General features: G+C 39.4%; 1 protein-coding gene across 5 annotated transcripts; it reads right to left on the reverse strand.

Annotated features, from left to right (window-relative positions):
• Positions 1–481: 481 nt before the first annotated feature.
• LOC137384341 (chromobox protein homolog 8-like) lies at positions 482–12,479 on the reverse strand. 5 transcript variants are annotated; one of them, XM_068058225.1, is made up of 6 exons: positions 12,415–12,479; positions 6,225–6,309; positions 5,113–5,156; positions 4,957–5,022; positions 4,770–4,836; positions 482–4,661 (listed from the first exon to the last, which is right to left on the reverse strand). In XM_068058225.1, exons 1-6 carry the CDS (start codon positions 12,456–12,458, stop codon positions 3,774–3,776), a joined length of 1,194 nt encoding a protein of 397 aa, XP_067914326.1. In that variant the 5' UTR covers positions 12,459–12,479; the 3' UTR covers positions 482–3,773. The 5 variants fall into 5 exon arrangements, with proteins under 5 accessions (XP_067914326.1, XP_067914329.1, XP_067914328.1 ...); XM_068058228.1 differs by lacking the exon at positions 12,415–12,479 and adding an exon at positions 7,196–7,556; XM_068058227.1 differs by lacking the exon at positions 4,957–5,022.
• Between the last annotated feature and the right edge of the window lie 2,684 nt (positions 12,480–15,163).

Raw genomic sequence — 15,163 nt, forward strand, 5'->3', positions numbered from 1 at the left:
ACGTTTCTATGCACCATCGCCAGCATTTATTTTCCTCTTCAAGTTGGAAGGAAATGTCGGTTATTTGTGTTTGATGTAATGCAGAAAGTTGTCTCCTCATGGTCGATTGCAAAACAAATAAACACAGGGGACATATACTATGTCTTTGGTTGGAGTTGTAGGGATACACATTCACGCGGAAAAGACCACGAACCAGTAATGCAAATTTAACACAAGGGAAAGTACTTAGTTAAAGCAATATTCATATTTATTACTGGAAACTTTCGTCTGTGAAAGTTGCACCTTTTAAACACTTAACGGTGAAACTAGACGGCAGAGATGGCCGCCACAACCAATCCCATTATGATAAAGCTTATGGACTTTATTTTTAAAAAGTTTACAAGACTGGGCTACTCCTATGAAGGGTCCAATATCTCAGGCAAACGTTACATCACTCCCAAAGAAAGCCCGCAATGACTTGTATTTGATAATGTTGCCGCTATACATATGAATGGAATTTATTTATAATCTATTTCTCGCATACATATTTTTCTCATTTTATTTAACTGCATGCTTCCATATAGCATGACAAGACTTCAAATGTTACGCGTTTTTAAAACATGATTTCATTTTAATCACCATCATCCGCAAAGTACAGTTATAATCAAATATCGAAACAATAGATATAGTTAAGTGCAATGTATTAAACACTGTCCATTCTACGGCATACATAAAATAGTTTATAGTTATACCCCTCCATACATTCTTTTTCAAATCTAAACAAAATTTGTTAGACATCTGAATAATCTTTACAGAAAATAATTACATTTCACAAACTTTGTAGATGAAAAATATGGTGGGGTGGGAGGAGAGTTTAATTCTGATCAATGTAATTTTTCTGATATGGTTGATCATTTCTCCAAGCACCAACTGTCTTACTGAAAAAAAACCCTTTAAAATACCACCTGTAAATTGCATTTGATTTATGTTTCACTTCGTAGGACGAACCTACTAGATTATACTTCAGCCTTTGTAGCAACATTCCCTTGAAAACGTTATATATATTGAACAAGTTTCGAAAATCATCGTCTGACAGTACTGAGCATCCCAGTGACACAGCCTGCACACACTAATTTACATTACATTCAGCAACAGGCACAGCCTCTTCAAGTTTTAATAGTCAAAACATTCAAAGTGCAATAGATCCGTTTAACACAAGATCTAATGTACTCTCATTTCAAATATAACGTGTCCTTTGAGTTTCATCAGTATGTAAGTGCACCAAGGGATTTTATTTTACACAACTTTCATGTGTGTATCGTCTTCCTTTGTTCATTCTCCAATGCTAGAAAACACATAGTAAATGTTCATTCATAAACACCTAGCACTTTGTATGATAAAACTGCCATTAATTTCGTACCATTAGTCACAATTACGGATCCATTCCCCTAATTAAGACCAACACGTTTCCTTTGGTAAATCATTTTAACAAATGTGCATCTTCTCAAACGTAATTCTCTATTGGCTATGCTGACCCTCAGCAGTCATATTTAAGGAAAATACATATGGTAGAGAACTCCTCGTCTCAAACCCATGAACACTGTGTCCACAAAGTCAACATACTTCAAAGTAAAGCTCCAGAATCGCTAGAGAATTGACTTAAAGCAGGAATGCCCGTTTCTTTTATGAATGTACTTGAATCATCTAAATAATCGAGTATTGTCGTCGTATCCCTATGTTAAAAACGGTGCCAAGCCATGTGGTCCAAAAATGGTAGCACATTTGGATTGTGTAAAGCAGGCATATTCTTCAAGTACGCTTTTCCCTTATACGACTCCATTTTAAAAGTGACTAGATCAACTTTATAGAAACACTGGCGTCACGAAACTCGGTCGTGAAATTAATTCTATGGTCAAAACAAAACAAAAAACCGTTTAAATAAAAGGTTGCATTGACAGCAGGACTGTTCTTTTCTTTCCCCTGTGTGTTGGATTCACTTAAGAACCCAGCTTTCAGGCTCTCTAATGGGCCACAGAATTAAACCATTAAACAAAGTTGGCTGCAGTACACAGACAAGATCATTGTTATAATGGGAACCAGTGAAAGAATTCGATCTGATTGGAAACATGCTGCCGTCATTCCGAGCTCCCACACAACGTGAAGCATACCTTTACGTGGGAGCTAGTTTAGGAGAATCGAATTCCTAATTGAGCGGCTTCCAGGCCCAGCTCAACTGCAATTCATTTTCTAACAGGAGACAAGGAACCAATAATACTTTCATTTGGTCTTTTTTTTTTTAAAACATTGTTTGAAAATACTGTAGTTTTCTTGTTAAAAGAACACCCAGCAGCCGCCAGTCAATATGGCTCAACCCCTGCAAACCATCATTCAGAACAGGGCTATAAGTAAGAGAATGAATGCACTGTGACAAGTGTTTTTTTTTCCCTAAAGAATTCATTTGAGTGTTATTTTCTCTTTCTTGTTCTGACTTACTTAAAATAAACTAGTGATCTCACCCTTAATGGTTAACAATGAATACATAGCAACGGAAATCCGAAGAGGTTTTATCCCTGCTTTCAGTTGTAAAGTCAAATAGGTCAAGGGGCAAATCTACTGTAGCAATCTATCAAAGGAGCAGAAATCTACCCAGAGGGAGCGTGTTATATCAGCAATTTACAATTGTTTGAATGCTTGAGCAGATATGCAATAACCGGCTATTTACCAAACAAAATTCGGCCATACCTCTCCCAAATATTTAAAAAAAAATTTGATACCAAAATGTACTGGATGTACTGTTAAGGCATTTGGCTTGACTAATTTGACATTTATAATCTGTACTTAAGAGTTGCCCTACAGAAGGAGATCCCTTCCTGATGCCAAAGTAGGGAAGACAACACTGCAGAGCAACTCTCTTCGGAAGTAGTCAGTTTGAAGGGACAAGGGGATTGGGGGAAAGTGTCTGGGAATGTTTTCCCTCACTTTCTAAGCATTGTTGTTATCCTCACAGCATATCGCGAACTCACTATCATGGGAGGAATTCCTGTATGCACATGGGTAAATGCAAGCCGACATTTAGAACAGGAAACACGAAATACAGAACCTTGTTCAGTAACAATTATTTTGTTTATGTTTTACAGAAATAATGGAAAGTGCAATTTGGCATTGTATATTCAAAACACATTGTATTTAGAATTTTTTTTAAAAGAAAAATGTTGGAATAGTAAAGGAGACAAGTGTCCGGGCACTGAAAAAAGTCAACTTAATCACTGCAGTCAATTCTGAAGCTATTTACTGTTAAGATTACTATAACTTTAGTTATAATCTATATCGTGTGCTGGGTCAAAGTATCCTTTAAGTCGGATTATATCTACAAATGAAATGAAGCAAATTGTTAACAATACTACCATCATGTACATCGGTGGGTTACGTTGATTGGCCGTTTGGTCAGGTGGGCACTCGAGTACTCATTCCCCTCCCACCAACCTCCTCCCCAACCACCAACCGGCAAAATCAAACGTTAAAACGTTGACTATTTGGTTTTTAACCCCTTATGTGTGTTTAATACAGTTTTACCTAACTGCATCTGAAATACAGCCCACAACACAGGCCTAAGAAAACGGGCTTTTTGAACATGACTGATAACTGATCCTAGATTAGTTTTACCCGCTCACAGAAAACTATATACAACCCAGGCTAAAAAACAATTGTCCAGCAACAATTCAGTGCCGTTGTGACTGACAGGTGCTAGTAACGATCAACGTGCTCCCACCAGGATTGGCAAGCAAGTTTTATTTTTAAACTTTCTCTTTGAAGAACCCTTCATCTGTGCTGCTCTCTTTAATGGTTACAGTCAGAAAGTTTGACGTGACGTCCGTAACCACCACTTTCTCCAGATTGTTCAGTGATGGGCTCCAGGATTCTTGTGGCTCTGACAGAAATCGGGAAACTTGGTGTTTGGCCAGCAAAGGGGACTTTGAAAGAGGCCTGTCACACACACTATCCCTGGACACCGTGTCCTCTGATACGTGCTTACTTTTAAGTGCAGAGGTGTCAGTCCCTGGTTCACTCTTGGAGGCGGCACTTTCCATGCCCTGCTTAGTCCGAAGGGTATGCGAGTCCACATCGTATTTATTTTCCCCGTAGCCCAGTGAAGTGCGATTTAGCTGCGTTCTGGGAGCGGTGAGACTTGGAACAGCACTGCCCAGCTTTGCTTCCCGTCTCCCAGTCAAGTGAATTAGCCCACTTTCCATCTTCTCCTCCAGTTCATCACTCCCTGAATCAAGCTCCTCGGATTTCCTCCGTTTAAAATGGGGGTACGTTGGCGTCCTTCCTTCAACCTCATCCACTGTACTCCTTTTGAGGGACCCTGCACGCACAGCCTGACCGTCCTTGTAGTCCATTTTGTTGGGTTTCGGCCCTTTTTTCCTGGAACCACCTTCTCTCTGTTTGTGAGCGCCCGTTTTCTGGTGGGTTCTGGGGGTCTCCTCGACCCTAGCACTCCTGTCCTTGGAAGTCTCTCCCCTGGAAAGGCTGCCGTGCTGCAAAGCTCCCACGGGGTCTCTCCGGAGTCCTTCCCTGGACCTGGTGGAGGAAAAGCCGGATTCTTGACCAGACCTGCCCGGGTAAGACATCCTTAGTCCCCTCGCTACATCACTCCGGAAGGCATACGTCTTTGCTTTCGCCTGTAGAGGAAAACAAAATAACTACTAATTTGGAAGAGAAAACAAAATGAGGAATAAAGAGTTGCACTCAAAAATAAATCAACCACATTAAAAACTGTCCCCATTTACCTTCAGTAGAAACGTTTTAGGTTTAGGTCCACGTTTTTTTGGCCCGTACATTTCTCTTTCTCGTTCCCTGTAAGACAACAAGAAAACGTGGATATTATGGCTTTAATTCGCGTTGAAAGAAATCTTTAAAATAATTGCAGAACCAGTTATAGAGATGGTTATTTTAATGTCGCTCAAAGGCCTTCACCTCTCGTCAAAGGCTGATATCAGACGGGCGTCCAGGATATTTTCTTCTGGCTCCCACGTACTGTACCTTAAAAGGCGATTTAAAAGATAAATAACGATACATCTCAATGCAATGCGCGCTTCTGCGAGTTGGAATCACTGCAATGCTGATACTTACTTCGGAGACCAGCCCTTCCATTTCACCAGGTATTCGACTCGACCCTAGGAAAGGGGCAAAGAAACAAACCTGTAATAAAACATCGCTTAAAAGCTGCCTGTGTTGCAAATGGCAGAGAGCAGAGTTAGTCTGCGGAGCGACGGCTCACATACTTTCCTGATGCGTCGTTTGAGGAGAGATTCGGCCGCGAAAACCCTCTCCCCCACGGCTGAGAGCTCCATGATGTTCACTCGCTGCCTCCCCGAACGCAGCAGCAATAATACTCGAGCTTCCCTTCAGCTGGTGCCTCATTGCCAACCCATAATACTCCCACCCGCTGACGTCGTGACCAGTCTCTGCTGCGACTTCGTAGCAACCCCCCCTTCTCCTAGCAACAGAACAGTTGCTAGGCGAAGGGGAGGGGGTGGTGAGTGCAATGGTTACAGGGAGGCTGACGAATGCGACGTTGAGTCGGGAGCTGATTGGCGGATCAGCGCACGGGGGGGCGGGGCCTGCTCACGAGGAAGTGATGTGATGTGAAGGCCATCAGGATCCATTTTGTTGGAGCTGTCATTGAACTGGCAGTGCAGTTTGGCAAATGGAAATGTATTACCAAGCGCCCTTGATCATTAAAGTTGCTAGTAAAGCCAATGTTAATACTGAAACTCTGGAACATTTTGATAATCGACATTGTTACAACAGAGCTTCGTCACCCTTCCACTCAATTATCTTATTATGGTAGAATATTTTGCACTTCACAGTATCGATATAATCTACACAAAATATTGAATATTGCTGCTTCAAATTTGTGATAGTACAATATTCATTATAAACTGGTATAATCAAAACAGTTGCTCTAAATTAACGAGTCACTCAATTGTTTATCTATGTGTAGTCCGTGTATGGGACATACCATTAAACATGACCGTGAAAAGGCACTATTGGTATGTCAGTATACTGTGAAACGTGTCGATACGATGTACTTGATAGTGTTTGTATTATAATGTTCTTCTAATATTTCCAACCTGCAGTAGATAATATTCCTCTACAATATAATGCAAATAACGATCAATAGTCTCCTCATGTGCACTCATGTTAAAACGTTGACAATGACAATGTGACTGATTAATTACCAGATTCATGACAATTTGCAGTATCAGCAGATCCAACAGTAAACAAATCCGGGGAAAGTAGGCTCGTGTAAAGAGGGAGCTGTTTCTGTAAAATATGATGTATACAATTCATTAATATTTGCTAACTTGTGGTTGATGTTTGCATAATTACATGTGGAAGTAGTTGTTACCATCACAGTTCAAATCAGAAACATTCCTGTGGCAATACAGTATTATTTACTGAGTCAATGGGGGATATTGGTTCTAAATGAATTGTAAGTGGAAAATAACGTTGTATTATGTAAACATTGTAATATTATTCATTTATATCATCATTATTCGCAGTAACAATGGTCTATTTGTCGATGTTTTGGGTCTCCGCTCGTCTAATCATATATTCTGCAACTAAAATGGAATTAAAATACGACAGAGTCTAAGTATATACTTCAAACTATCTTCAACAAAAAGTGTAACGTGTGACAGGTTGAACTTGTGTCTCTGTGATTAAATGAAATGAAGGAATGTACACGCAATATGACAATATTGCATTATGCCGGATCAGGAATTGGGTGTTGCCGGAGTAAATGGCAATTGATCCGATGTATTGCTGTTACCCTTGGATAAGATTCACGCTTCCTTCAGGAAGCTTTATCTGAGGTGTCTACAATAACGTGAATGTTCTCCCCATATAAACTTTCATACATCGTAGTAGATGGCGCTATGCGTGAGTGAAGACAAGCGTTTAAAACCGCAGAGGCCTCTGGTGCCGAAGATGCAGTTAGTGCAGCTGCTACCTGAGGAAAAGACGTGTCAGGTTTAAGCTTTGGATGACTTAGTTATCACACTCGACACTCGTAGTGTAACAAAGGGCGTTGGGAAGATTTAATAATGAGTAACAGTTGAACCCCTAGAACATACAAACGAACATTTCAAAAAGTTAAATCAGGAACTTTAAAGTAAGTTTAACTAAACATGTACTCGAATCTACTTACAGAGCATTCTTGTCTGAAGTACGCTCACGACCTGCTATTATTATAGAACAGCCCTATTACGGTAATCCAGCACGTTAACTCAAAAATCTGTTTCGCGGTCCCAGAGTTTGGAGAATTACATGGGCCATCAATAATAATATTACGTGCCGTTGACCGTTAGAGCCGAGAATAAGTTATTATTAGACTGGAGACTTATTGCGGTCCTGAATTGTTCGTCTCAATTTGAATGTAGATATTGAACATCTTTTGTGAAGTTAAAGTGAGCGTATAGTTTGCCAACATGCACGCATTTGAATAATGCTGCGGGTATGTAATACATCTCTAAGGATGAGTGCCCAGGAACAACGTGGACATCCATTTGTAACAATCAAATACAAAATAATCCTGAACGCACTAATACTTCTATGTTATCATTTACAGAACTCGCTTTATGCGTTGCAACATATACGAACACGCTATTTCCGGACATCTTCGCTGCTTTGTCCAAAGCGAGGTCTCTAACAGCTAAAGTGGAATTTCTGTTGCACATTGCGGTTAATGTCTCGGTGCTATTGCTGTTGGGCGTGGGAGTAAATACAAACAGCGTGTAGCTTGTGAATGTAATGTAATCAAATCTAGACTTCTTCCTTTTTACATTTCTAAGCACCTTGAATAAACATGTACTGAATGGTGAATGCGTAGATTATACTGTTCCGCTCATTTAGCGTATTCTGAATAATCGCGACGCCTCCAAATTTAGCGAATAGATACTTCACTTGGGGAACTTTCCCAAACTTATTCTGTAGTTGAAGTTCTGTGAATCTGCATCCTTTGAACATCAAATTCTGGTATAATGTTTGGAATTAGAGGCACTGAGCCGACCTTTGAAGCTTTAGATTTTCTTTTGTGTTGAGTTGAGCTTTTAGAAATTCTTTCGAAAACAATAAATATATTTTACTCAAAACATGATACAAGGTAGTTGTTTTCAGAAAATGGCTGGGTTCCCCGGGGCGGCTGTTAATAACAGGGTTTAAAACAGACTGATTAGTCGTTCCTGATGCTGAAATACCCCTCCCCCAATTCTCTGTAAATAGTAGAGAGCAAGACTATCTGTTAGGAAGTACGTAAAGACTGACAAATTACCTGACTGCACTTTCAGCTGTGATATGTAAGAGACCTTTCCTACACTCTAAGCAGCTAAGGCTCCTGGCTAAGTTACAAAACCCATTACATTAACACCAATATTAAACATATCTCCATCCATCCATACTGTTGTGAAGAGATGTTTTTAGATCAAACTTGGCTGTTGGATTGCTAACACATGTGGAACTTTCATGTAATAACAGATGGAGTGTTTAGGTTACAAGTCTGAGCACTGATCCTCTTTGGAGCCCCGTGTATGGCATCATCCACATATTTTGAGATCCTTTACGGTTGAAACGTTACTAATTTCTTATGAGGGTGTTCAGTTTTGGAAAGGGTAAAGACGAAAGTTGAAGATTAGAGTTAAGGGGGATGGTCGAATGTTCATGGACGGAGTTTTTCTATATTTTAGTCACTGTCCTTTAGCAGTCTAATTCTGATGGTGACTGTTTTAAAAATATTCAGCTTTCTCAGTAAGTTATAAATGTAGAAGCTGGAAGAAAATTCACTATCAGCTTTCGCAGAGGGCAGTTTCTTCTTTGGTACCCCAGGTTATGTTGTCAGTTTTGTTTTTGAAACAGTTCATTGTGCTAATGGCAACTATGCCGAACCTGTGGTTAAGGATGAGCTGATTCTTATAGTCCTGCAATGAAGATGCAATGATAGGATGCAGTGATATTATTCATCAAGGCCAGAATTAGGTTTAGTAAAGTTGTTTTGGTTTCTTAAGGAAACATAACGTGACAAAGACTAGACTGGCTCAGATCAGGGGTCAATGCAAGTATTGTATGCTGCTAAAGTAAGTTTAACTTTGTGATTGTAAATAGTTGTGGTTTATCATGTGAACAGTTTGAGTTATTCAAGTCTATCTCTGACTATTTGCATGATTTAAATTCACATAAATATACATATGCTACAAGTTTGAAATGGCAAGGCTTTATGCATCATACTGAATATAATCATCAACTTTGCCATGCATTTTATTCATTCATGGAGAAGATAACTATCTGAACCTGTACAACAGTTTTAAAAAAAAAATTTACTTGATTTTCTTCACACTAATGAATATTTTAATTAGAAACTTTACGTTATACCTGAACAGAAAGCACAAAAAGGTAAAGTTATGTGTGCAGTTAACCATTTTCCAAGTAGAGTTTTGTTTGCACTGATGCACCCTTTACCCATTCACTAGTTGGAATAGGCAGAGTGCACACATTCCAAATATGAAATCAATTAAGAATTATTTATGCTTTCTGCATCTAAACCTGTGGTTTCTCTCATCGAGACAGTCAATGCAATCTTACTTAATTAAATGTTATTATCAGTTACTTGCACACTAGACGCTGGATTGGACTGTCCAATTTAGTTTTACTTCAGGCTCTTGCATTTGACAGAGAGATGACATTTCATCCATCGGTATCAGCTAGCTTCAAATCCAGCTGGTAATATGAAAATACAGTATTCTAACTCAGAATATTCTCCCTTAGCATAGTCATGAATGATGGTTTACATTGCAATAATTAGACCAGGAGGAAATTAAGCACAATATATATATTGATAAATAAGGACCTGAATCTCCTTTTTGTTTATGGAAATGCATCGTTTTCACTTCTTTATCAGCAAAGTAAGTTGTAATAGTGGCATTCGGGACCTTCGGAAACTTTATACTAAATTCACACAGGTCTAAGGATGGCATCTTAGGATGAGTAGTAAACCATCAGCATATAATGTCCAGCAGTGCACTTGATTTCCTATCAATTGAGCATAGGTTTGGGTTCGAGAGTGCCCTACATTCCAATACGTTTAACTCAGCAACCCCACCCTCAAACACCCTCACATTAAAAGGGTGTTTCATCGTCATTGCCCCCACTTGAAATAAACATTTAGATACTTATTGGAATAGGGTCACAGGAACAGGGGTCTGTTATTCAGCCCCTCGAATCTGTTCTGCCATTCAATTAGATCATGGCTGATCTGTACCTCAGGGTCGTTTACCCGACTTTGATCCAAACACATGATACCCTCACCGAATAATACATAATTTCAGAATCATAGCTAACGTGAAGTTCTTCTTTAATTTGCAGATTTTTTTTTAAAAAGGTGGTTGAACAATGAATACTGAAAACGTCACAGGGGGCTGTTGGTTTGAATTACTGAGTCTTGCAGCATAAAGACATAAGTTAACTCCAGAAATTACATTCATTAAGGGAAGCATATTGCACTGACTGGTATTTCCACGTTGCAGTGTTCACACTTTCAAATTCTATCATTGCTGGTTTACTCTTTTCCAGGGTTGCCATCCGCACCCAGCTCGACACGAGTATTGGAAAAATCCACCACATTAAAACGAACTTATTGATGTAATAAAAATTATTGGAAAAAGGCACTGATGGCAAATTCCCCCTTTTAAGGAATTCACAATTTCCAGGATCAGCATAGGATGTCCGTTTGTGATAACGGTGAGTGTGCTTGGCTCCCAACCGGTGGATTATGGGTTTGAGTTCCAGACCTTTCACTTAATTCGAGATAGTTATCTCAGTACCCACTCTCCCCCGACACACACACAGACACCACCGCTGAATAGCAGCCCTATTATCCTAACCAGTTTGGCTGTAATTATTTGGATTAAGTTGATCATGTAGAAAAGACGCCGGGTTTGATTGATCAATAAATAACGGGGCAGAATATCTGAGTAAGCAGCTTGTTGGCTGTTGTGAACATGCCGAGCTGTTGGATAAACAGAAAAGGCTGGCATTTACGATTGATATAAACCTCTCTCAGATACACCTCTGTGTATGTGTATCCATTCAGAAACATTTACTTTAATTCAACCTCTGTTTGAAAAATACATTTTAATCGAATGCCAGTGTCAGGCTCGCAGAGTGGTTTAACGACATTCTCATAACGTTTGACCAAAAAAGTTACACAACAACCACAGAGCTTTCTCAGTCCAATCCCCTTCCTGTAATAATTCAGTTCTATGGCACCTACACTGCACTCCGCCTTCATCTTGCTTGCAAACTTACCCTGAGGGGACCTCCTGCTCTCTTTATACACACACACACACAAACACACAGCACTCTGGTGAATTTGATATTTTCCACAGATGTAATCTACCACAACCTTCGTTGTTTTATAAATTAACAGCAGGCACAATCTGTAAATTTACTGTTTATTCACTCAAAAATACCAGTGCCGCGGATCCTACAATTTGTCAGCTTCAGTTATGTGATTTTGAACCTATTCCCTCCGGGCAATCCTAAATTAGTTTACTTGACAGCTCCGTGCATTGCGACTGTCTGGACTACTAAATATAAGCTCTTCAAAGCAATGTTAACAATCCATAAACTGCATGAAGTATTGCAAGTGAGTTTTCAGCGTCATTGCTTTTTAATAATGATTTACAGCTCATATAAATTTCCCATAAAATGCCAGGACACTGCAGTTTCTGCCCAGAGTGAACAGATGTTGCGGCCGATCGGCGAGATACACGCTTAGTACGTTAAGTATTGCGGGAATTTCTGATCATCCTGCACCCTTGTGAGCTGCCCGCAGCTGCATTGTGAAAAACGTTCCGATGGAGGGGGTGGAGTAGAGGTGCACGCGATGAAGTGGGGGGGGGGGGGGGGGGGGGTGGGGGGGGGGGTGCATTATGAAGAAACAAGTGGCTGGAAAACCCCCCAAAGTGAGACGGTTGGTTCTGCAGATATGTGGGCAACTGCTCAGTAATAACGAGGTGCTACGAAACAAACTCAAAAATCCCACTGACTTCAGCGCGTGGATTCAGTTCAGTACAGAAACTGTTCAGATTAATGTCAAAGTGACGTGTGTATCACAAACGCCCCGTTGTTTGGAGTCTATTTTTGTAATAAACACCATTCATTCAGCAATGTCTCTTCAAGGCCTTCCTCAGTCCGTGCTGAAATATCCGTACAAAATACTTTTCAGCAGATAAATAAGGGCGCTAGTGATTCGGAGCCAAACATTCCGGTAATGTTCAGAGAATTCCAATAGCTTTAGCGCCTTGATCAGTTCATTCGGCTTCACTTTACAGGAATGTATCAGGACAAGTAAAGAACACAACTCTGTACACTTACAGTTTGAAATCTGTACAAACATCCCACTTGTTTGCTTTCTTCATTCAATTTTTCAGTTTTAGTTATCTGACCTCATTCTTGCATGGAAATTTGTTTTCATTGTGCAAAAATTAGCATGCAACAACAACCCACTTTTATATAGCACCTCTGCCGTAGGAATTCACAGAATCACAATAAAAAAAAAGACCAGGTCATAATACTCTTTAGCAACAACTGTTAAGCAATCTTCAATTGAGCTAACACCATTACACAAAGCTAACTTTCTTCCCCTATTGTATTCCCGGTTCAGTGGTCTCATAGCTTCATGAACTGTACTTGACATGATGATTTTGCAGGTTAAATAAAGATCATTCCCAAAAGTTGGGTTTATTTTACGCCAAAAGATTAAGCCAGCAAATAACCTTTACCGTATTCCGTCCTAAAGAACAGACCACCATCTGAGAGCTGATTGTAAACTAGGTGAACCGTGTGTCTGACGTTATTATTGTGTTACGCGCGACCGATACCCGGCATCAGTGGTAGATTATGGAAGCTGAGGTGAGTAAAGTTGCACAAGGTTGTTTGGTTGATGAGGTCAGAGTGTGCCATAATACAGCTACATGACAGCTCCCTGCTGGTACTTTCCATGGGCTACTGATTACATCAGTAGCAGTACTTCAGTTAGTCTACTTTAAATGCAAGATATTTTCATTTTGTTTTCAGAATGTTAGCTTAGAAGCCCACGTTCTTTTTCACACACTTAGAGGGCTAAACGTAATTTGGAGTTTATTGTAACATTTATTTATGTTTTTCGAGAGCCTTCCTTTGAAGCCGGCCTATAAACCATTGATTTTTTGCATTTATGACCTGAAGCGAGTGTTATAGAAAAGGGCGCAATAAGCATTTTGTACTGTCCCTACATTTTAAAATGATTTGCATTGTTCTTTCACTGACAAATCTATCTCTTTTAAAATTGGTCTAACTGTATCACCAATATCAGATTCAAACACTAGTCAGGACGTTGTTAGCGCCGTAAGATGGCAAATAAGTAGCAAAGGCATAAAGATATAATTATTTACCTAGAATTACTTTTAACAAGTCAACCGTAGGGCCAATTACTTATATCTAGACAGGTGGAAATTTAACAAAACTACATGCAACATTGTAAGATGTAGTATTATGGTAATGGAAAATCATCTCTAATTAGTTCTTCATTAAGCCTGTTATGCGCACACTCAGAGGTTGCCCTTTTAAGAGGCATTTACAGCTGCCTCTGTTGCAAAACGTTTGATCATCTTCCTAGCGCAGGTAAGACCTTAATGATTCAATTCTCTATGCTGTAGCACAAGACAAGCAACAAACAAATTTGATTTCTACTGGATTATATTGTGGTCTAAGTATTGATTGTAAAATGCTGGGTCCTATTCCCAGGGGACCACGATAATGGATTCAGGCCATAAAGGTAGGTTTAATAATCTTACTGTTAGGAGATGATTATTTATAATTCTTCTTGAAATAGAACACAAATTAGCTTGGGCATTGCATCAAAAATGATATTGCAGTGTTAAGTTTACTTTGAACCAGTTAAACAATAATCCAAATGGTTTAAATGACTCCAGGGAGTCATAAAATAGTGAAATTTAATCATGATATAGATGTCAATTCAAATGATCCTGCCAGAAACATCTGTTATTTCCAATAGCATCAGCAGCATGAACAGGTTTCTGTTAATGAGCATCTGAGTATGTTGTAGGTGCCTTCATATCATGCTTTCATTATTTCATTAATTTCAGTATTTTATGATCTGTGAAACAAATTGACAGAAACTTGCAGTATAACACAGAGTTGACACTCCAATGTTGCAAATGGTTGACTACTATCCCACTCCCGCATTCCCCCCCCCCCCCACCCCAACCACCCACCACAAACCCCCCCCCCCCCCCCCCCCAACAACCCCCATGCCAGGACACCAAGAAAATCAAGGCAATTAATCCAAATAGTTTTCTTGATGATTGTAGTACAAAACAACCACAACATAACCAACAGACCAAAGAAAACTGATTAGATTTTAAGTACATAAGTCTTTGTGTATTAAAGGCTATCTGTTTATAGCAAACAACTAACATTACATAATTCAGGCATGAAAACATATTAGAAGGCATTTCCATTTGTGCATGGGGAGTCATTAGAGACAGGTTTCTCTGCATTTATAGCTTGCCATGGTGTGTTTGAAAATGCACTTTGCATATTCAACATATTTACTGGGGTTGTTGTCTATAATAGTGTTTATTATGACAATTATAGTCTACTAATAATTCAAAGTTATTACTTGTAATAAGAACATTTAAATGAAACAACTTCGAAGAGTAAACTGTATGAATTTTTCTGTTTATATTTGATATTCAACTAATGATTACATGGTCTCTAGAAAGTAGTGCATGTTATGCAAGATGAGTTAGAGAATTATGGTCTACCCGATAAAAACACTACCTTGGCTTTGTAGAGTTTTGTGTGTGACCTGGGTAGTACATTGAGTTAGCACATTTTTCTTTTTTATGATTTGGGCTCCAGTCCAGTCCAGTCCCAAAAAGTGGAGTAATGTCTCCTCTTTCTGTCAGCTGTAAGGGTTGCATGGGGAATGATTTGATGGCAGTCAAAACCCACTGTGAAGGGGTACAAGGGCAGTTAGACAAGGTACATCTCCATGAGGGAGAGAAACAAAATCAAACACCATATCCACCCACACCTCTCTCATGCACTTCCAGGATTG

The sequence above is a fragment of the Heterodontus francisci genome, chromosome 26, assembly GCF_036365525.1.
Source record: "Heterodontus francisci isolate sHetFra1 chromosome 26, sHetFra1.hap1, whole genome shotgun sequence".
NCBI lineage: Eukaryota > Metazoa > Chordata > Chondrichthyes > Heterodontiformes > Heterodontidae > Heterodontus > Heterodontus francisci.

What these genes read in the sequence shown, in the direction of transcription:
- LOC137384341 (XM_068058225.1), bottom strand. Translation starts at nt 12,458, where the DNA reads ATGAAGAAAGCAAACAAGTGGGATGTTTGTACAGATTTCAAACT. An exon ending in ATATCAGCCTTTGACGAGAG is followed by an intron (nt 4,837 to 4,956) that starts GTGAAGGCCTTT and finishes GTTGTCTTACAG; the next exon opens with GGAACGAGAAAGAGAAATGT. An exon ending in CTAAAACGTTTCTACTGAAG is followed by an intron (nt 4,662 to 4,769) that starts GTAAATGGGGAC and finishes TTTCCTCTACAG; the next exon opens with GCGAAAGCAAAGACGTATGC.